This window comes from Neofelis nebulosa, chromosome X (assembly GCF_028018385.1).
Source record: "Neofelis nebulosa isolate mNeoNeb1 chromosome X, mNeoNeb1.pri, whole genome shotgun sequence".
In the NCBI taxonomy this organism is placed as follows: domain Eukaryota; kingdom Metazoa; phylum Chordata; class Mammalia; order Carnivora; family Felidae; genus Neofelis; species Neofelis nebulosa.
In genome coordinates this window covers 115,318,954-115,340,902 of record NC_080800.1, presented here as the reverse complement: position 1 = coordinate 115,340,902, position 21,949 = coordinate 115,318,954, and the positions used below count along the sequence as shown (strand labels likewise).

The window sequence follows — 21,949 nt, the reverse complement described above, 5'->3', positions numbered from 1 at the left end:
ACTGCATATCAAGAATATGTTGCTGGTACTGAGATCGCTATCACAGAGTAAACAAGGAACCCTCAAGTTGTTCACCATCTAGTTAGGGAAACACACGTATCATACTTAACTACAGCGATGTGATAAGTGATCAGAACAACAAGGCCTCCGGGATGATGGAAAGAGTCAGGTGCTGTGCGATTTGGGTCAGGTCAGCAGCAGCGACCATCAGCATCTTCATAACACCTTACAGTTTATAAGCATTTATTATCGTACTTTATTTTCCAGTCTTTTTTTTTTTTTTTTTGAGTTCATTTATTTTGAGAGAGCGAGCACGAGCACAGGAGGGGCAGAGAGAGAGGGGGAGCGAATCCCAAGCAGGCTTTGCGCTGTGGGCGCAGAGCCCGACGCGGGGCTCGATCCCACAAAGCAGGAGATCATGACCTGAGCTGAAATCAACAGTGGGACACTTGACCAACTGAGCCACCCAGCCGCCCCTATTTTCTTAACTTTACAGGCTTGTGCAGCAGGCTGGGTTATTTAAGGTTAATATTTAAACCTCACAGGGATGAAGGGTTTTTTCCAAGGTCACGAAGTTCGTAGGGGTGGAGCCATTAGGTTGAACAATAATGAAAATTTGTTTACCTACAAAATAGATGTTTCAACGTGTTCACGAACCTTCAGCTCAGGGCCTTTTCTACCCCAGAACAGCTGTCTCACTTCAGGCTTCGCATCCATAAAATGGTGGGTTGGACTAGAAAGGAGGAGACTGTTGAAGTCGGGCAAGCAGTAGGCTCTCTGGCTCATGAAACGTGATAATACTTTTGGGGCGCCCGGGTGGCTCAACCGGTTGAGCGTCCGACTTGGGCTCAGGTCATGATCTTGCGGTTCGCGGGTTCGAGCCCCGCGTCGGGCTCTGAGCTGACAGCTCGGAGCCTGGAGCCTGCTTCGGATTCTGTGGCTCCCTCTCTCTCTCTGCCCCTCCCCAACTTGTTCTCTCTCTCTCAAAAATAAATACATAAACATTAAAAAAACTAGATAACGAAATGTGAGAATATTAGTAACAGCTGATCCCTGTCCTCCCCCCTTTCCTGAGTATAGGATACGTAATAAGCAGAGCCGTGGTTCTCAAAGCAGAATCCCTGGACCAGCAGCATCAGCGTCACCTAGGAACTTACTAGAAATGCGCATTCCCGGGGGCACCTGGGTGGCTCAGTGTGTTAAGCATCCAGACTTGATTTTGGCTCAGGCGATGATCTCACGGTTTGTGAGCTCGAGCCCCGCATAGGGCTTTGTGCTGGCGATACCGAACCTACTTGGGATTTTCTCTCCCTCCCTCCCTCTCTCTCCCTTTCTCTCAAAATAAAGAAATAAACTTAAAAAAAAAAAAAAAGAAAAAAAAAGAAGAATTCATATTACCTAGCCTTGCCTCAGAACTGCTGAATCAGAAACCGGGGAATAGAGACCAACACTCCCGAGTTTTAACAAGCCCTGTAAGTGAGTGTGATAGGTGGTACTATTTGACAATTATTATATTAGGGTGTCGTTTGTTGGCCTGTACCTGTGAGATTAATTGTATACAGATCCGTGCTGCACAAAATGTTATATTGTAGGGAAACAATTACATTCTCTCTCTATATATTCTTTTAAGTTTATTTATTTATTTTGAGAGAGGGAGAAACAGAGCCTACGAACAAGGAAGGGGCAGAGAGAGAGAATCCCAAGCAGGCTCTGCGCTGTCAGCCCAGAACCTGTTGTGGGGCTCAAACCCATGAACAGTGAGATGACCTGAGCCAAAGTCAGACACTTAACCAACTGAGCCACCCAGGTTCCCCTGCACTGCAGTTTTTTTGTTTTTTTTTAACATTTTCTGCACTATAGATTTTTCTAAAGGTTTTTTTTTTTTTTTTTTTTTTTAAGTTTATTCATTCAGAGAGAGAGAGAGAGAGAGAGCGCAGGACAGGGGCAAAAAGAGAGGGAGACAGAGAATCCCAGGCAGGCTCCAAGCCATCAGCACAGAGCCCGATGTGGGGTTCGAACCCAGGAGCGGTGAGACCACAACCCGAGCCAAAGTCTGACGCTTAACTGCCTGAGCCACCCAGGCACCCCTGCACTATATATTTTTGAAACCACCACCTCTGACACTCTTAAAAGATTTCTAAATGGGTTAATGCCCATCCACGTGCAATAACCCAGGACACCCTTCAGGGGAATACGAAGGGAAATAATTCGGATCAGGAAAAAAGCCCCAAGGAATTTTCTTTTAACTGGAAAAATCTAGATGATACAGGAATAATACCACTTGGATTAACTTAAAGAGAGAATTCAAACTTGGCTGGCTAACAGAGCAAAAAAAAAAAAAAAAAAAAAAGGAAGATTGGAATGCTATATTTGTGCCAGTGCTGCTGCCGTGAAAGGCTTTAAAAAATAATTAGAAAGCAACTACTGCTAGAGTTCGTCTCTTTCTCCCTTACATAATGAAAACCTTAATCTTGTGCTTATGCTTGGTCCTGTCAGCCCATCATTTTAACTATTTAAGCATAAATTGCCAAAAAGGAGGATAAAATTGTGGGTTTCCAAAAACCCAGATGTTATAAATAGAAGAGATAAAAATTGAGATAAAATGGAAGTGCTCAAAACGGTTTATTTTGCCCGGAAAGTTTATTTCCTGGCTTATTTTTTTCCCCATTATTTATGAAAGTATGCTAATACTTTTTTTGCTTATATTCCACTTTAACCTAGTATTATAAACTCCACTGTGTTTTTTTTTAACTTAGAAAATGTGTTCAGTAGTATCTAAAAATATTCATGGTGTGCGGAAAGAAATTTCATTTATGCTTTTGAACATTATAGACTTACTATGTCTCCTCATTAACTCTTAACATTATTATTTTCCCTGACCGTCTATATTGTCTGACTCAATATGCATTGTATAACAGTGCATTTTACTTCAATCCAGTATATTCATAGTAAATTTTCCTTTTCAAGGAAAAGTTTTGTTACATCCTAATTAATTCAGGTTCCTCTCGAGTATTGTGTGTGTGCGCGCGCGCGCGTGTGTGTGTGTGTGTGTGTGTGTAATAAGTGGTCAGTATATTCTTATTTCTACCTTGGACATGTGATACTGTTTCAGTGTCTTTAAAAGTACCTGTTCATTTCCCACTCTTTTCATACTGCCGCTTTTGTAAATTACCTGACATTTGACCAGAAGTCTTATCAAAACGTGCTTTGCTATGGATATGAAAACAGGCCTGCCTGAGAGCTTCACTCAAAACTAATCCCACTGAAGAAGGTAAAACTGCCTATGTGTGTGTCCTTGTCTTTAGGTGGATTATATATTTACAGACAAGACTGGAACGCTCACGGAAAATAGCATGGAATTCATCGAGTGCTGCATAGACGGCCACAAGTATAAAGGCGTAGCTCCGGAGACTGATGGACTCTCTCAAACTGACGGGCCCTTAACGTATTTTGACAAAGCGGATAAGGTGGCGTTCTCTGCGTTGTCACTTTAGCGTGCAAAGTCAATCTAAGTGTTGTTTTGTTGTTTTGACTGCAACTTTCTTGTTTCACTAACGCCCCCGGAAGTTGCAAGCCAGGAGCATTTATAAACAGAATTGTGGAAAATGGCGGTTGGGGAGAAGTTTCCCTTGTCCGTCTGTCCGGGCAGAATCCTTTGTGCTTTGTCTTTAAAAATATGAGCTGCTCCAAGGATAATGTCTTGTCAAATCATTCAAGTCCCAGGAGCATCGAGACATTAAATGAACCCAAGTCTCCCTGCACCTGAGTTGTTGCCAGATTGTGAATTCGATGCCGAATGAGCTCTTTGAGGCCATAAAGAGTCTGCCGATTTAGCATTAGGTGGCACGGTGGTAGCCTGAAGGAGTTAACGCAGCCCCGGGGGTATTTTCCTTGAGAACCGGGGATGCTGTTAGGTACAAGGGAGGACAGCCAGCTCATTTGAGTATTAGAGATTTAGAACTTTCAGTTTGCTGGAGGTGGTAACATTTTCTCACATCGGTACCTTTTCTCTGTTCACCGACTGCCAAGTGATCCAAGGGAAGATCATAGAGTCGTTTTTCTGTTCCTGATCCACAGAACCGAGAAGAGCTCTTTCTGCGTGCCTTGTGTTTATGTCATACTGTAGAAGTTAAAGCAAGTGATGCTGTGGATGGGCCTCCCGAATCAGCGGAATTGACGTATATGTCCTCTTCGCCAGATGAAATCGCTTTGGTGAAAGGAGCAAAAAAGTAAGCGTTTCTGTTACGCTAGACCTAAACCAGTAAGTTCTAGAGATCGAGAGATCTGCTGCCCAGCAGTGTACGTGTGGCTGACGTACACACGTACTCCGCACTTCAGAATCTGTTAAGAGGGGAGGTCCGCTAAGGGTCGTGGACCACAGACAACACAACACCAGTGGGTCACAAGGCGATTTTGAGACGTGTTGGATATGCCTCTTAGCCTGCTTGTGTCGATGATACTGTGGCTATTTTCGTGCGTTCGGACTTCTCAGGTTGCACGCGTTAAGTATGTATTGTGCTTTGCGTATCGGTCAGACCTCAATAAAGCTGGTTTAAAAACCCCGAGATAAGTTGTAGAGAGATACATTAGCATTTTTGAAGACCAAAAAAAAAAAAGAAAAAAGAAAAAAAGAGTAAGCACTTCTTGTACTGCTCCGGAGAAAGTGAAATCACAGGAGGACCAGAGTGGTTTTTCCTGTTTGCTTCAGTAACCTTATCTTATAAATATTCTTTACCAGAAACCCGAACTGCTTTATCTGAACGTGTGTGAAAAATTCCCCAAACCTAGCCAATTAAGACCAGAAAGGAAATAGCGATGCCTAGCTGTAACTTCCATTACTATTTATGCATGCCGGCCAGAAGTCCAAATGTTCATATTATATTCTGCGAATTACATAACAGTGGCCACTTTCTGTACCACACATGTTATTTCTGAAGTGTTCGCAGCAATTTTGACGTCACTCTGTAACTGACAGCCCCGTTTTTACCCTTGAGGCCTGAGATCATTAAGTGGTTAAAAGGTCACCCGATGTGTTAGCTACAGAACTGGAATTACAAATTGCCTGTTCCTTTGGTTACAATTCATGACTGGGCTTTGACTTCCTGGGTGTTTTCATCTCAGCTGGTACAGAGAAGTATGGTTACGGACTGAGATTTTTCGCGTGAAAGAGAAGAAAATACTAAACAAGTATGAGTAACCCCAGCGCAAGGGACAATTAATCGCTCTTTAGAGATACACAGAGGTCTCTTTGTGTGTTTTGACAGGTACGGGTTCACGTTTGTAGGAATTCGGAATGGCCATATGAGAGTAGAGAACCAAAGAAAAGAAATAGAAGTGTAAGTAGCCCTGCGTGTTCGATGTTTATCACTTCTTAACCCCACGGTCCCCCGTGCGACAAAGGAATCTTACTCGATGAAGGCATAAGATGCCGCTGTCCCAGCTCAGAGTTTTATGTAAGTGTAGTTGGAAAGAAGACATTTCTCATAGGATGCTAGAAACTGGGACTTGAGGTGGAAATTATCCCCATTTGGCTCACATATGGGTCCAGTAGCCTGAATGAGAGTCTGCCTGGACTTTGTTTCTGAAATTTAGATGCCAATTTTAGGCCTCCAACACATGCTGTAAGAAAAATCCATGAACATGTAGGAAACCTGCTTTCCGGAACCCAGCCACTCTGGGGTGGCAGGCCAGCCAATCATGGCAGCTTTGATGTCAAAAACTTTGTCTCCTTCTAGGTGCCCAAGTGTGAGCCCCGGGGCGGGTACCCCGAGGCAGCAGTGTGGCTATGTTTGTTCTTCTCTACAGAGATCCCAGTGCACAAAACCACCTTGGCTTAATGGCAGATTTTAATTAGGCTCTGTGATTAATCTGAATTCCTTCTTCTGAACTTGAAATGTAATTAGCTTACGTCATTTCCATTCTGGCCCCTAGCATCTCATGAGACCCATCTCGGAAACCTGTAGTAGGTACGGATGTGTTTGGGGAATGTGCCCCGTGGGGAAGCGATGCGTAGAAGCCGGAGGAAGGTGCTTTGGCCTGACTGCCAGGAGCCCGGAGTCATTATTAGAGTCCAGATTCTAGCCAGTTCAGAGCAGTGCCCCTATCTGGTCCACACCGAATAATACTCTACGTGTAGGTATCCCGTTCATACACCCCATCCCAGAACCAGTGACCCGCTCGCTCCCATCAGGAAACAGCCTTCATAGTAACTATTGGTAGGTGAAATACTTGCATCCAAGTTGTTTCTCTTCAAAAAATATTTCCCCATGTTTTTGCAAGTAAGTCTTATTTTTACTTTTCTGCATTCTCTCCTCTCCTTAATAGCACAGATCTGATCGTGTCATTCTACTGTTTTAAACCCTTCAGTGGATTCCTGGCGCTCTTAGGATCAAATTCCAAATCTCTGAAATGGCCCACAGTGTTCTCATTTCCCAGCCCTTGCTCACCCCTCTTTCTGTTCCCCTATCGACTAGATTTCAAGCTTTAGTGAAGACCTTCATGTCCCCCTACCCCTTTGCACATGCCCTTTCCTCTACTCCGAATGCCATGACACCCTACCTTCATCATGTCACTCCTGCAGAACACAGCCCAGGCACTGCCTCTTCCAGGAAGCCTTCCTGCAGATGTCTTCCTTCTGTGCTTTCCCATCTCCCCTGTGACTCCCTTCACTACATCATATGGCAGGTGGAGAGGTAATCATCTCATGACCCTCTGCTTCCTTTCTCATACGGTGAGCCTCTCGAGGGAAGAGACTCAGGCAGATTCTTGTCTGTTTTCCAGTCCCTCACATTGTGCTCGACACACAGGAGGCACCCATAGATGATTAAGATAATTGGCAGAGCGGGACTATTCCTAGACCCCTCCAGAAATGGCTTGGTCGGGCAACTCTTTGCGCCCCGTTCCTACATGGCCGCTCGCTCCTTACCATTGTAAGTCACGTAAGGAGAGGATACAGATATCCCTTAACTAACACCTGTAGCCTCTGACCCCATGTTCCAAGCGCAGAAAAATTTCAAAGACAAAATGGAAAACACCAGCTGTGCACCCAACCAGCAGCCCTTACCAAAAGGGGAAAGTCTATTCAAGACGTTCCTGTTGTGTTTTATTTTCCCCATGTGATCTAGGTGTTTTCTTTTTCTCATTTGTCTTCTCATAAAGGTACGAACTCCTTCACACCTTAAACTTCGATTCTGTCCGCCGTCGTATGAGTGTAATTGTGAAAACTCAAGCAGGTACACATTTTAAAGACTTGGCTTTTTTTCTCTTTTGCCGTTTGTAGCGTTGTATGTTGAATGAGGTGTTTTAAGAAAGGAAAACATTTTACATAGTGTGTGATTGCCTAAACTCCTGCAAAGCAGGAATTTCTGTATATGCCTTAATGTATTTATTTTTATAACGTTTATTTTTGGGAGAGAGACAGAGCTCGAGTGGGGGGGAGGGGGAGGCAGAGAGAGGGAGGGAGGCCCAGAATCCGAAGCAGGCTCCAGGCTCTGAGCTGGCAGCACAGGGCCAGACCCGGGGCTCGAACCCGTGAACCGCGAGATCATGACCTGAGCCAAAGCCGGACGCTTAACTGACTGAGCCATCCAGGCACCCCATTAGCAGTAGAATTCTTGAGTGTAGAGAGTTGTTGGCTCTCCCTGCCTGATCTTCCTCATTTCCCACTGCTTCATACTTCCTGGGAACAGGCAGGCTAGGGATGACCCAGGTCCAGACTGCTGGGAAAGGGTTTGTGGCTTCACTGCAGCTCACTGGGCTCTCTGACAGAGTGCGGAGGCTTGCCCTTTTTGCTTTGGAACCGGTACCATCATCCCAGGAGTCCCCATGTCTTCTGCAGGAGCCATGGTGGCCGGGATACCTTCTGCTCCGGTTGAACGAGAGCCATGGAGGAGCACTCCTGCCTCATTTGCGGGCCCTCAGATGCGTGCGTGCGTGCATGAGAGAGAGAGACTGTGTCTGTCTGTCTCTGGGTAGTTTTTCAAATTTCCCTTGATTTCTATCCTAGTAATTTACTTTTCGGTGTTCAATCTGCCCCACATCCCTTGGTGGGAGAATGGGAAGATAGAGACAGACCCTTGAGGGAACATTTCCCACTTTATTCATACTTTGTGGTGTGACTGCCAGGTCATGAAATCGATTTCATTATGCGAGTGCAGGATCTGCTCTGTGACTTTTAAACCCACTGTGGATGTGTGAGGGGAAATGTTTTTAAAAGCCGCTGAACGTTTGAAATACTTGGTATCCTTACCGGTAATATATACGTGCACGCATGCGTTCTACCGCAGATGGCATGGTGGCCGGGGGGAGTGGTCTGCCAAGGGTCTAGACCTCAGAGCTGCACTTCCTTTGAACTTGTTGAACTCAGCACTTTGCCTTATAAGGGTGAAGTGTCTTTCTTCATGCTCACCCTTGCCTACCTTGCCGGATGCATGGGTGATCTCAAGCCACACTCGTACTCGCACTCTACAGGGCTGTTTTCCAGTTTCCATTAGAAAAGGTCAAGCCACCGTTTTTAATTTTTTTTAACGTTTATTTATTTTTGAGAGAGAGAAGGGGGGGTGGGCAGAGAGAGAGAGAGAGAGAGAGAGAGAGAGACAGAATCCGAAACCGGATCCAGGCTCCGAGCTGTCAGCACAGAGCCCGACGCGGGGCTGAAACCCACGAACCGCAAGATCATGACCTGAGCCGAAGCCGGACGCTCAACCGACTGAGCCACCCAGGCGCCCCCAGCCACCGTTTTTAAATCAACCTCTAGTGTTTTCAAAGTGATTTTATCTTATTTGCACTTGGATTTAGCCCTTGACACCTGTAGAGGCCGTCCGTGTGGGCACTTTAGACCAGGCTTGACCACGTTGTCAAAGAGAATTCAGAGGCAGCTTCTTTTTTTTTTTTTTTTTAAACGTTTATTTATTTTTGGGACAGAGAGAGACAGAGCACGAATGGGGGAGGGGCAGAGAGAGAGGGAGACACAGGATCGGAAGCAGGCTCCAGGCTCCGAGCCATCAGCCCAGAGCCTGACGCGGGGCTCGAACTCACGGACCGCGAGATCGTGACCTGAGCTGAAGTCGGATGCTTAACCGACTGAGCCACCCAGGCGCCCCCAGAGGCAGCTTCTTGACACGAGCACGCTCTTCCATGATTCACTGAAAGGAAGTATATTTTAACAGAGCTACTTGCGTACTCGGAGTTATTATTTGTGTACATATTAGTCTTAAGAGGTAGTGGGCATTGTCCTGAGAGGTTAGAGGTCAAGATGCCTCATTCCATTGGGGTGAGCCTTGCTGGGCAGACCCGGGGTCCACCGTAGCTGGGTGGGAGGGGCCGCCAGGAAGGTATCTGTTCTTCAAATCCCAGTACCAGTCTGACGATTCTAAGTTGAGTACTTTGGTGTTTTATTTTAGGAGACATACTTCTCTTTTGTAAAGGAGCAGACTCTGCGGTTTTCCCCAGGGTGCAAAATCATGAAATTGAGTTAACTAAAGCCCATGTGGAACGTAATGCTATGGTGAGCCTACACTCCCCCACAAGTGCTAGAGGTGGCTATTTTGTGGGATTGCTGCTTAACACGTTTAAATGAATTTTAGCATGTTTGTGGTCTATTTTTACATTTGGGGATTTAGTAATACTATTTTCCTTATTTTAACGGAAGACATTATCCTGGAGCAAGTATCCGTTCAGAATATGTAGACTTGAAGTCTTCTCAAGAATTTTTGGTTTGTGTTCTGCACCCCCCCCCCTTTGTTTTTTAACCCCAAGAGCTATTGTTTTGTTGTTCTGAACCTAATTTGAACGTTACCATTTTAGTTGCAATCTGTTAGTGTATGTGTTTTACTAAAAATATATCAAAATTTCTCTTCTGTACAGTGAAGCAAGAGTATTTAAAGAGGGTGTGGGGGGTTTTCCAATTATTTGGAAATAATTTGGGAAATAACTTCGCTTCTAGGACGGGTATCGGACACTTTGTGTAGCCTTCAAAGAAATCGCTCCAGATGATTATGAAAGAATTAACAGACAGCTCATTGAGGCGAAGATGGCCTTACAAGACAGAGAAGAAAAAATGGAAAAGGTTTTTGATGATATTGAGACAAATATGAATTTAATTGGAGCCACTGCAGTGGAAGACAAGTAACTACACAGTGATATTCCTGTTATTTTAATGACCGGTCATTTAGGGTGGTATCTGTCCACATTGGTAATTTATTCTCAAATTTTGAAATGTTTTACTCAGGTCTGTTGATATACCAGATTTTGAACTGTTTGTGGGAATAGGTTTGTTTGGAGAGGGAGGGAAGAAGGGGGGGCAGAAAGAGAGAGAGAGAAAGAGAGACAGAGAACATGAGTGGGGGATGCGCGGCCGGTGGGGGGCGGGATGGCAGGGGATGCGAAGCGAAGCAGGCCCTGCGCTGACAGCAGAGAGCTTGATGCAGACACGGGGCTCGGACTCGCGAACCGCGAGATCACGGCCTGAGCTGAAGTCGACGCTAAACTGGCTGAGCCGCCCAGGCCTGCTGGTGATGATTTTTGTTAAGTATTTATGGCTTAGAAGAATGAATCCGTCATCTCTAAGATCTTCTGAATGTTTGCAAAGCCATCCATTTATTTATGCAAATATTTATGAAATAGTCTTGAGATGTCTAGAGAGCTTTGTGCTCGAGGCATCATTTGAGCTCGTGCCTGATAGAATTGGTGAGACTCTGACAGACAGAAACGAGCAGAAAGGAAATGCAAGTTAGAGCAAACAACATAGGAGCTCAGTCGGACCTGGTTTAACAGGCTAGAGCGTGTTTTTGCATACTTTCAAATAATTTGCTTGAACTCTACAGGCTGAGCTCCACTAGACATGATTGTAGGGCTCCAGCATTGATCTGTCTGAAAGAATAAGTTTTAGACTCTTAATATTTTAGGAGTTCTTCAGAAATTATAAATGCAAATTATGAGACTCAACCAAACAAAAATTTACACATGCATATGTATGTTTCAGCCACGTTGGAAGATACTGAAATTTTAATGGGATTCATTTAGTCTAATTTCTTTGGCATTCTCTGGCCAAAGGCAACTCAAAGAAAGTATTCTTCTGTCCTTACCTTCCAGATTTATGCTTAAATTGTCTTTCTGGATGGTCGGCTTTGCTATTCTTAGAGCTCCTCAGCAACGGGGATTGGTTAACTTGCTTCAATCTCTCGTTAGAATGAGTTTGGCCTTGTCTGTTTTAAACCATGTTAACTATTTGTTTTGGTGAGACATGAAATATAATGGAATACGTGAAAGTGGCAGTGAATAAGAATGTTTGGTGAGTTTATGAACATTTTAGCCAAGAGTGATGATTCTCAATTCCGCCATTGGATACCAGCTCCCTAAAGAGATGTCGTGAACTCTTTCAAACCTCACTGTTGGAAATTCGTTTTAGTAAGTAAAACTATGCCCGATGTATCAGAAAGAGTAGAAGATATATAAGAAAACCGACCGACAACATGTCAGGACTCCAGAATTGCTGTGAATCGTAAAGAGATTCTCTTTAGCAAGGCTTCTTGCAGAATCTGTGTCCGGTATTTTTGAGGATAACAAGGTTGCCTTTGTATTCCCAGGCTGCAAGATCAAGCAGCCGAGACCATTGAAGCTCTGCATGCAGCAGGTCTGAAAGTCTGGGTGCTTACCGGGGACAAGATGGAGACGGCCAAATCCACCTGCTATGCGTGCCGCCTTTTCCAAACCAGCACTGAGCTCTTGGAACTGACTACAAAAACCATCGAAGAAAGTGAAAGGAAGGAGGATCGATTACATGAATTGTTGATAGAATATCGGAAGAAGTTGCTGCATGATTTTCCTAAAAGTACTAGAAGCCTTAAAAAGTAAGGAACTGCGTCAGTTTCTTATATTTAGGCGTTAGCGTAAGCGTAAGGCACAGCCGTTTATGCAGAAGGCTCCATTTTCTATGATTTATCATTCTTTGTTTGCAGGTGTTTTATCCTTATATGTTAAAACCTTCCCTGAGGACTTGGCTAGTGGCCCATTTGAGATCATGGCGCCTTCTGCCTCTCTTTTAATTTAATAGAAAATCCTGTATTTCTCAAGCTTTAGGAAAGTGGTTCAGTTTCTTAATGTTTAGGGTCTGGGTAGTTAGCCCTCAGCACTCCTAAGAAAAACTAGTCCTTCTCATGGTCTCTTAAATTAGATGCAATGAAACCAGCCTCTAGAACATTTTCTATGCAATTTGAGGTCCTAGAGCCATTTTCTGTGTGGATTTTCATGCCCCAGAACTCCGAAGGAAGCCAGATACCTGCTAATAACATGGCCACTTCACCTCTGCTTTCAACTAGCTGCTTAGGAAGAACTTGTAGAACTTAAGGGTCTCCAGGAAAGCCACCGATGCATAGTAATTCAGTGCCCAGAGGGACGCCTGGGTGACTCAGTCGGGTAAGCGTCCGACTCTTGATTTGGCTCAGATCATGATTTTACGGTGTGTGAGTTCGAGCCCCGCATTGGGCTCTGCGCTGACGGTGTGGAACCTGCTTGGGATTCGTTCTCTCTTCCTGTCTGTCTCTGCCTCTCTCTGTCTCTCTTTCAAAATAAATAAATAAACTTTTACAAAGGTAATAATTCATGAGGTGCCTGGGTGGCTCAGTCAGTTAAGCATCCGACTTCAGCTCACGTCATGATCTCCTGGTCCGTGAGTTCGAGCCCTGCGTCAGGCTCTTTTGCTGACAGCTCAGAGGCTGGATCCTGCTTCGGATTCTGTGTCTCCCTCTCTCTCTTTGCCCCTCCCTGCTTGCCCTCTCTCCTTCTCTCTCTCTCTCTCTCTCTCTCTCTCTCTCTCTCAAAATAAATAAAACATTTACAGAGAGAGGCTCAGAGAGATGCGGTAACTTACTCAAGATCACATAGCCAACACGGGGTGGAGCAAGTCTAGCCAAAGAGCCTAGGCTGTTTTAATGACTGTGCTGTGTCTGGATCCCCATCTCTAGCGTTTAAACAAGCTTTCAAAATGATCTCCCCGTATTCATGAGTCTGTGGCCAATTCTAAACCAGCTGTTGTTCTTCTGGTACTTGGGCATCAGTGAGAGTAAATGTGTTTTTATTAATTGCCTGTCATAAATGTTTCCTTCCTTTAGCCAAGTGGTACTTATAAAGGCAGTCCAAATTACATTTTCCTTGTCCATTTGTCTTAGTCTGCTCCGGCTAACGTAACAGAATAGCATAGACCAGGTAGCTTAAACAGTAGAAACTGATTTCTCCTATTTCTGGGGTCTAGAAGCGTGAGGTCAGGGTGCCGGCATGGCCGAGTTCTGGTGAGGTCCCTCTCTGGCTACCTTCCGCGGTATCCTTAACACGCCACAGAAAGAAGAAGTGCTGATGTCTCTTCTTACGAGGGCGCCGATCTCCTCATAAGGGCTCCACCGTCATGACTTCATCAAAGCTAGTCACCTCCCAAAGGTCCCAGTTCCAAATGCCGTCACATCGGGGGTTAGGACTTGCCGTGTGGCGGTTGGGGGCGTGGGGCATAATTCAATCCGTAGCGCCATTCTGCGGCTCTGGGGCACTTTTGGCAAAGCCAGGGCTTATGAAACATCTCAGAACATTCCCACTTGCGGTTCATGTTTTCGGAGCTGGGCACAGACCTCCCTCGAGTTACATAAGCATCGGACCCCCAGGATCACTTTCGCCAGCTTCTGCCTCTTTGTCGTTGTCCCCTTCCGCTTCAGATCAGCCACCAAGCCTCATTCAGGTTTCCATTCTCACTGTGAGTACTGCACATCAAATTCCTAGCAACCCATGCCTGGAAGCCCTTAAGTCCCTCTGCCAGACGAGTGGTTCTCTGTTACCCGCAGAATGAGGTCGCAACAGAGGCCTCAAGTGACCTTTTCAACTCGCTTTCCTAATGCACCCCAGCACGCATTTTCTCCCCTCACCTCATTCTGCCCCATCTTTCTATGACGCTGTTCTTTCCTGTCATTTATCGTCCCAATCTCTGGATTAGCGGCCTTTCAGTGTCGTTTGCGTCTATTCCGTCACGTAGACTTCTGTCCCCTTAAGGAGGTTTTTCTCTTCTCCAAGGAAAGATGGGTTAATAATTCTCTCCATTCTTCTTATATGTCCTGCTTGCAGTTGATGTTTACAAATATTGCTTGATGGATTACCGAGCCACTGTTTCTTGCACATTAAGTCAGCTCTGTGAGTAGGGAGGCGAAGGCGAACACATGATTGATATCTCTTTAATTAGTGAATAAAACACGCTTCTAAAATTACGAAGCAGAACGTGGACAAGTACAAAATACGCTGTAGTATTGCGAGAAATACAGAATCTCCTGGCCCACCCCTACCCTAGTGAGTCAGAACCTAGCCTTTAAGAAAACTCCCAGGAATTTTACCAATAGTCCCTTAAACGGTAACCTTCCAGACGCGTACAATTCGACAAACGAATCCGTAGTGATGAGATCCTGCAGTACTTCCCAAATGGCATCCAAGGTTCTCCCTTGATTCATCACTGGGTTTTTTTTCTTGATCACAAAAAAATGAAATGTTAATTGGTAGAATTTTCGCAGAAAATTTCGCAGATTTTCGTAGAATCTCTCTTAGTCGTCCCGGCTGTGCGTGAGAATCACCTACAGAGCTTTCTGGAACATCTACCCTTGAATAACCAAGCACTGCCCAAGACCTCATTTGTCTGGGAATAGACCTCAGGCATGGGCAATTTTTTAAAGCTGACCAGATGATTCCAACGGGAAGGCTATGGTTAAAGAACCACTAATCCAGTATAAAATGATACTTATTTAAGGAACATCTGTCATTCCATCAATACATTATCATGGTATTTTTTTTTATGAACGCTATGTCTTTTAGGTTCTCCGTCATTTTTGAGAAGCCAGGTCCGTCGACCAGGCTTTGTCATTCGGGAAGAGAGGTCTCCTGTGGTTTCTGTGCCCAAAGCCATTTTGTCTTTTCCCTGTATTACTAACAAGTTTTCAGATGGACGATTTGTCTTCCTGTCAGAGTTTGACTGACTGATGTGTAATTTCCAAAATTCACCGTGAGTTTCTAACACAGAGCCCGCCCGCTAAATGTCCAGTATTTTTATACCTTTTAGAACTTAATATCTATATGGGCATCTTGAGTCTCCAAAGATGTCACGGAGAACCTCTGTTGTGCCATTATGAGAGACATCTGCCTCTTTACAGGTCCAGGAACCTGATCGGTGGGGACTCTTATGTGGGGCCCTCCCCTTTGTGGTTCTTTAAAAACTCCGGTTCCTGAATAGAAATGCATAAAAGATTCACTTACAGCCTTGTTTTTCTTTTCCAGAGCATGGACAGAACATCAGGAATACGGATTAATCATCGATGGCTCCACATTGTCGCTCATCCTCAATTCCAGCCAGGACTCCAGCTCTAACAACTACAAAAGCATTTTCTTACAGATCTGTATGAAGTGTACCGCAGTGCTCTGTTGCCGGATGGCCCCGCTGCAGAAAGCCCAGGTACCTGGACACTAGTTCATGTTCCATTCTGGGGGTTTCTGTACACGTACGGGCAAACAGATGTTCGCTTAACTTCTAACTTCTTCCTTCGCAGAGCCCCCTTTCCTTTGTTACACCTGCGCAGGCTGCTTCTTTGCGGTCAAACGCAGGAGTCCGCCCGCCAATTTGAATGAACCCGGGCTTCTGGTCCCCTCAAGCCGGCCGTCCAGTCCCTTGCCTTCGAACCTTCTCTAATGAGCGCTTGGCGCCTGCCGCCTCCATCCCGCCGCTCCCGGCTCCCCTGTCACGTTAGCCCCGTGTGTTCTCTTCTCGTCCTATTCCACGGGATGGCCTAGGGGAGAGCGGTGACCTCCTCGCCAGATCCGTCCCGCGGTCTTCTGTGCGCCTCCTCGTTTCCCTGCCGCGGTTCGCACTCTCCGCCGTATCCCCCTTACGACTTCCCTCCCCAGGTTTCTGTCTGTGGTCCACAATCTTGACTTTTTTTTTCCTCCCCGACTTGGCAACCTAGTGTCTTTTTATTTTGTTCCATCTTCTCACTTCTCTCTAATTATCATTTTTCTCTGGGGCTAAGTCTTCCTTCTGCTTTCTACTTCCAGCCTGTCTCTCTAAACACACTAGTTGGCATGACTCTCGTGGATAGGCTCTGGCCCTGAGTTTTCCTTCACGTCAAATCTCCTATTTCTAGCTGCCTGCTACACAGCTCCATGTGGAACCCACGCTGTCCTATTAAATGCTAGTGTCCAACACAGGTCTTCTGATTTCCTCCTGCAGGCCGGTTTGTTTTCTCCCTTGTCTTCGTTATTCTCGTTGCCACTGCTCCCCTTCTCTGGCGCCCTAAGTCACCAAACACCTGTGGCCCTTCTGTTCTCCTTCCTTCCCTCCCTCCCTCCCTCCCTCCCTCACTCTATATATGGTCACCTTGATCCCACCTTTGGCCATAGCTCTCATTTGGGTACCGTCTTGTTAAAACGAACCGCTTCTCCCGTCTCGTCTGCTCTGACTCAAGCACTTTCAGTAGGGATGAGGGGCAGGTGACTCTGTGGCACTCGGGTTCCCCCCTGTTGGCCCTTACTATGTCTGTACGTGCTCTGTGTCCAGCCCGAACCCTCTACTCCTGTTGGTCGTTCCTCCCGTTGTGTCCCTTCCCCATGCCGTGCTCATGCCAGCCTCGAAAGCTTTCCTCATCTGGGATTTTCTCTGAATTCCTCTCGGCCCTAACAGAAATCTTACTCCTAATTAAACCCAGTTCAAGGGCCATTCCCCGAACGGTGTTTTCTCCAGCTCCTCTAAGCCCACGTTGATCTGTTTGCCCTTGCTTTTTTGTACTTAATGGGTCCAAAGAACCTTAGAGTCTCAGTTATACACTTTGCCGCTTCTGTATACACTGTATTCTTTCGTGTGTGTTAACTTGGCTTCTTCACTTTATGCTGCTGCTTGCTCTAGACCCAGGGGATGGCAGTGTCTTTCGCTCACCCTTTACACAAGCCCTCCTCCCTACTTCACGCACACATACACAGCCCATCCTAATTGAGGGCATTGTCTCCGTCTACTTTTCTTCTCGCTCTCAGTCCCCACCACCATCAGATGCTTTTCTTTTTGTCTTCCGCCTTCAGGGCCTCAGTCACCCCAGGTGATGAAGTGGATCCTACCAGAACCATATCCATAGAAATCTGTCCCTTTGGTCAGAGGCAATATCTCTTTTTTTCCCCTACATTTACTGCCTTTTGTTCAAATCACTCACTAGGATCCTGCCTACTCCACTGCCCAGGAAGTGATGCTTCGGTAGAGTCACGTCTTCCAGGATATCGCCTTCTCGTCTGTCATGTCCATATAGGTGACTTCCAGTCACTTCCCCAGTCCAGATACTCGGTTTCCACTTGATTTCTCCAGCTGCTTCCGGAACTCGTCTTCTTGGGTGTGTCCTTACCGTCTCATCCCAGCTTTAGAGCGGGCCATCTTCCTGGTCTTCCGCGTTAGTGACCGACCTCACTGTACTTCCAGGTTTCTGGATTCAAAACCTTGAAATCTCTGTTGACCTCCCCCGTGCTTTACCCTTCCGTGTGGTCTCAGTCACCAAATTCTTCCATTTTCTGGGACATTGTCCTATTCATCTATTCTTTGCTTTCCTGCCAGGTCCAGGCCTGGTAACAGCTTCCTGAACTCCTCTTGTCACTAGCCACCTAACTTCGCTCTGGGCCTGCAGTCTTGCTTTTTCTTCCCATTCCTCCTACACCCTACTCCTACTTTCGGAATATTACCCCCTGTTGATCTGGACCCCGATATACCTGTCCGTGCCCCACCCCACCCCCCATGTGAAAACTCACTGATGTGGTCAAGCCAGTCGGTTTTCTGAGCATATATTATATACACCTGGCTATGCGCCTTAGATCATTCCCACTCTCTGGAATACTCCTCCACGCCCCTTTTCCCCATCCCCACAATTTTTTTTTAATCTTTATTTATTGCTGAGAGAGAGGCAAAAGTGTGAGCCGGGGAGGAGCAGAGAGAGAGAGAGGGAGACACAGAATCCGAAGCAGGCTCCAGGCTCTGAGCTGTCAGCACAGAGCCCGACGCCCGGCTCAAAACTCCCGAACCGTGAGATCAACCTGAGCCGAAGTCGGACACTCAACCGACGGAGCCACCCACGCGCCCCTGTCCCCACAAATCTTTAACCGTCTTTCGTGATTTCGATACAAGGACTCTTCCTTCTGTAAAATCATTCCTCATGACTCTGGCATGCAGTGTCCTCTCCCTTCTCTGCCATCATAGGCCTTTTCGTGTGGCCAACTTAGAGGACAGCGTTAGATCTTCTCTTGCACAGATACTTCACATTATTAGCATTCCTTGTTAATCTGATGATCTGATATTCTTGTATTCATTCTTTATCTCTGCACTTCCATTATCTGTTGCTTAAGGTGTGTGCCCAGCCTGCTATATTGTGTACAGTTGTAGTTGATCGATAAATAGTTTTTAGTAGATTGATTTCTTTTTCATGAAGCTGTCCTAGAGATTGGAGGCAAGTTCTTAATCCAGGTGACCCGGGGCACAGTAAAAAAACACCACGTTTATCTGTCTAAATCTCTCGTGATTTGATTGTCCATGACTATATATCTTTTTATCGGTCCACAAGGACGACCCTTAATCTTCTTAATCTATTTTTATGCAGACGCTGTCACCCTTGATAATGTTATTGCTTTCCCTAGACCTTTCCTGGCTGCAGATTTTCTTCCTCGAGGCGCGAATCATTACTGCACATCTGTCCCCGGTGCAATTGTAGCCCATCGAAATCAAATTTAGGGGGCGCCTGAGTGGCTCAGTCGGTTAAGTGTCCGACTTGGGCTCAGGTCACGGTCTCCCGGTTTGTGAGTTCGCGCCTCGCATCGACAGCGCAGAGAGCCCGCTCCAGGTCCTGTCTCCCACTCTCTCTCTGCCCTCCTGCTCGTGCGTGCTGTCTCTCTCTCAAACATCAACAAGTAAACGTTTAAAAGAAGAATACGTTGGACTTTACTAAGAAAAAACACACATTTAGTTTGGGTTCTTTAATTTCGTCTTTGACTTATTTACAGATTATTTCTCAGAGTCTTCTAAAACACTTTAAAGAGAACCAAGCTGATGGGCGGGAATAGGAGAAAGACGGCATTTCACGATAACATTTTTGTGTTAAATGGAATTGGATGTGGGTTTTTGTACGCCATTTCGTACAACCGAAACCTGACTGAATTTTGTTTAAAGAAAAGACTGTGGGGCGGCTTAACCGTGTGTAAATTATTTTTAATGGCTTAAGTCACAAATGGGTTTTATTTATGTTAACTGCTAAAAGCAATTCCGAGGACAGAATTTTTGCAAGGCATGAGTTAGCTACTTCATTATGTAAGCTTTTTAAAAGCTGCCAGATTCTGGGGGCTTGGGGGGGGTGACACATAAAGCAGTCATTGTCTCAAACCCAGGGTGGGAGGGTAACTGCTTACCCGATCTACTCCTACAAGTCATTCCACCGGGGCAAGATGACTTTTATTTGCTGCCCACACCCCGAACACAGCAGTGAGTGGCCCTGCGTCATTGACACGTCTTTTTTGTTTTTAATTTTTTTTTTATGTTTTCATTTATTTTTGAGACAGAGAGAGACAGAGCGTGAGCAGGGGAGGGGCAGACAGAGAGGGAGACACAGAATCGGAAGCAGGCTCCGGGTTGAGCCATCAGCACAGAGCCCGACACGGGGCTCGAACTCAGGGACCGTGAGATCGTGACCTGAGCTGAAGTCGGATGCTTAACCGACTGAGCCACCCAGGCGCCCCGTCATTGACACATCTTGAAGAGACACTCAGGGAACAGGGACAGGCTTCATAAACATATCTCAGGGAACTTTCTGCAAATCGCAGCCATCTTGAAGCTGTCCCCATCTACAAATGCAGCTGCCTGTAGCAGAGATTAAGTCATACCGGGCACTGGGAGGTCTAGTGAAGTTTAGTTGGCCGCTGGATGGGTGTAAGAACTTAACATGAGGTAAGTCCCCGGGGATATGGGAATGCGCCGAAGGAAGTGGTTGTGTCCGCAGGGAGGAGAGATGGAGAGCTTCTAGAAGCGTTGTTCTCTCACTACCGACTCTTATTCCAGTAGCCCTATGCGTGTTGCCCCAAACCAGCTTTCTGGGTAACTCTGACTCTCACACTCAACACCTCATCTGAAAGGATGTGTGTGAAGCAGTGACAAAACAGGGGCACGTTGCCCTCTCCTATAGGTAGGGGGCAAGGTTTTCTGACACCTAATACACGCACGGAACCTTTAGAACCAAGTGGGCACTGGTGTTACGGGGGGAAGGCTGTGTTCTTTTGCCTCTGAGAATTGAAGCCTATTGTACGTCTATGCATCGACTCCCTTTCTGCTTGTTTCCAAGGCCTCCATTTACAGGTGTGAAGAAGGCATCTACCCCCAGTGCGGTATAGCCTCACGTTCTGCTCTGACCTTTTCTTTACCTCTTTCGCACTTAATGTCCAGATTGTCAGAATGGTGAAGAATTTGAAGGGCAGCCCGATAACACTGTCCATAGGCGACGGTGCCAACGATGTTAGTATGATCTTGGAATCCCACGTGGGAATAGGTAAGAAGCCCGTAACGAGATGGCATCCGTAAGGTATCCGCAGCGCTCGCAGGTAGATGGTCTCACATTCTAGAGAGAACGTTTTGGTTGCCCGTCTTGGATTTTAACTTGGGGATGATAATCACCAATTGAATGAAGGTCCTCGCCTAAGCATGTCCACCCCAAAGCCCTACCCCCGGTGGGAACGCAGCAGCGCAAAGTTAGAGGACATCTTTTGTATCAGCCAAGTAGGTGGAATTTCCCCAACCCGCGGGCGGTACAGTCGATCCTTCAGCGCTCCCTTTGACGGCATGCGTGAAATTTTACTGATTCTCTGCCCCTGGCCACATCGCCTGCTTATGTTGCTGCACTGTATCTTCTGAGATTCTTAACCGCTTGGGACTAAGAGATGCTCATTGGTTGGCTGCTTTTCCACGCGGCAGTGTTTACGGGCGCTTTGGGCCATAGCGTTGAATTTATTTGTTGGCACGCAGCAACAGCTTTTTCTCCTGCCTGCACCGTTGTTCTCCATGCCAGGCTGCCGATAGGCAGCAATCCTCACAGCCCGGCAGGTTTTGGGGGGAGGGGGTTAAGAGAAGAAATCATCGAATTGAGTATCTTGGCGATTATCATCACCGCAGTTTGCCCTCCCAAACGCTTCCCATTTGGAAGGCACCCTTTTCGGAGCCACTCTGTTTCACTCGTTGGTCATTCAGTGTGGACATGGCCTAAAGCTGCTTGAGCTCGATACTCCGTACTCGAGAGTTTCATTCAGCGAGAGGACTCCACCGTCCCACTGGAGCTCTTCAGTTTCGAGCTCCTAGACCACAAAGCCCAGGGCTCTCGTTGGTTCGCTACAGCCCCTTATCTAGTGGCATGGCCATTTAAGCACTTCCTAAGTGCCTCTCAAATCATTTTGCAGATTTAATTTTCTCCTCAGGATAATTTTTGCCCAGTAATGATTACGGCAGCGATTCAGGTTCGTTGTTTTATATTGTGTTATAGTTAGGTGCTTACCAATTAAGCTTCACTTTACTTCGTATTGATCAGTCTCACTGTTACAGCACCGTTTGGTTAAAAAAAAAAAAAAAACAAAGCTAAACGATACAAGTGAGCTATGTCATGTTAACAAGTTAAAAGTGTGCAGATAACAAATTAGGGGGCTGCCTATTTTATAAAATACTCATCCCATGGAGATTTTTCTTGTGTGTTTCGTTTTGTTTTTTAGGTATTAAAGGCAAAGAAGGTCGCCAAGCAGCCAGGAATAGCGATTATGCTGTTCCGAAGTTCAAACACTTAAAGAAACTGCTACTGGCTCACGGCCATCTATATTACGTGAGAATAGCACACCTTGTACAGTATTTCTTCTACAAGGTATGTATTAAAGTATTTCCAATTTG

General features: G+C 46.0%; 1 protein-coding gene across 14 annotated transcripts in view; it reads left to right on the top strand.

The window, feature by feature from the left end:
* The window catches only part of ATP11C (ATPase phospholipid transporting 11C), a 173,133-nt gene that overhangs the window by 113,526 nt on the left and 37,658 nt on the right, over positions 1-21,949 (top strand). For all 14 annotated transcript variants that reach the window (XR_009257186.1, XM_058713766.1, XM_058713775.1 and 11 more), the window contains 10 exons: positions 3,306-3,467; positions 4,078-4,229; positions 5,265-5,336; positions 7,159-7,232; positions 9,402-9,505; positions 9,944-10,125; positions 11,586-11,849; positions 15,298-15,472; positions 20,468-20,570; positions 21,778-21,923. Coding sequence is in view for 13 of the 14 variants with exons in the window: in XM_058713766.1 (XP_058569749.1) it covers positions 3,306-3,467; positions 4,078-4,229; positions 5,265-5,336; positions 7,159-7,232; positions 9,402-9,505; positions 9,944-10,125; positions 11,586-11,849; positions 15,298-15,472; positions 20,468-20,570; positions 21,778-21,923 (1,434 nt within the window). In the remaining variant the exon portion in view is untranslated. The remainder of the gene's footprint in view (positions 1-3,305; positions 3,468-4,077; positions 4,230-5,264; positions 5,337-7,158; positions 7,233-9,401; positions 9,506-9,943; positions 10,126-11,585; positions 11,850-15,297; positions 15,473-20,467; positions 20,571-21,777; positions 21,924-21,949) is intronic.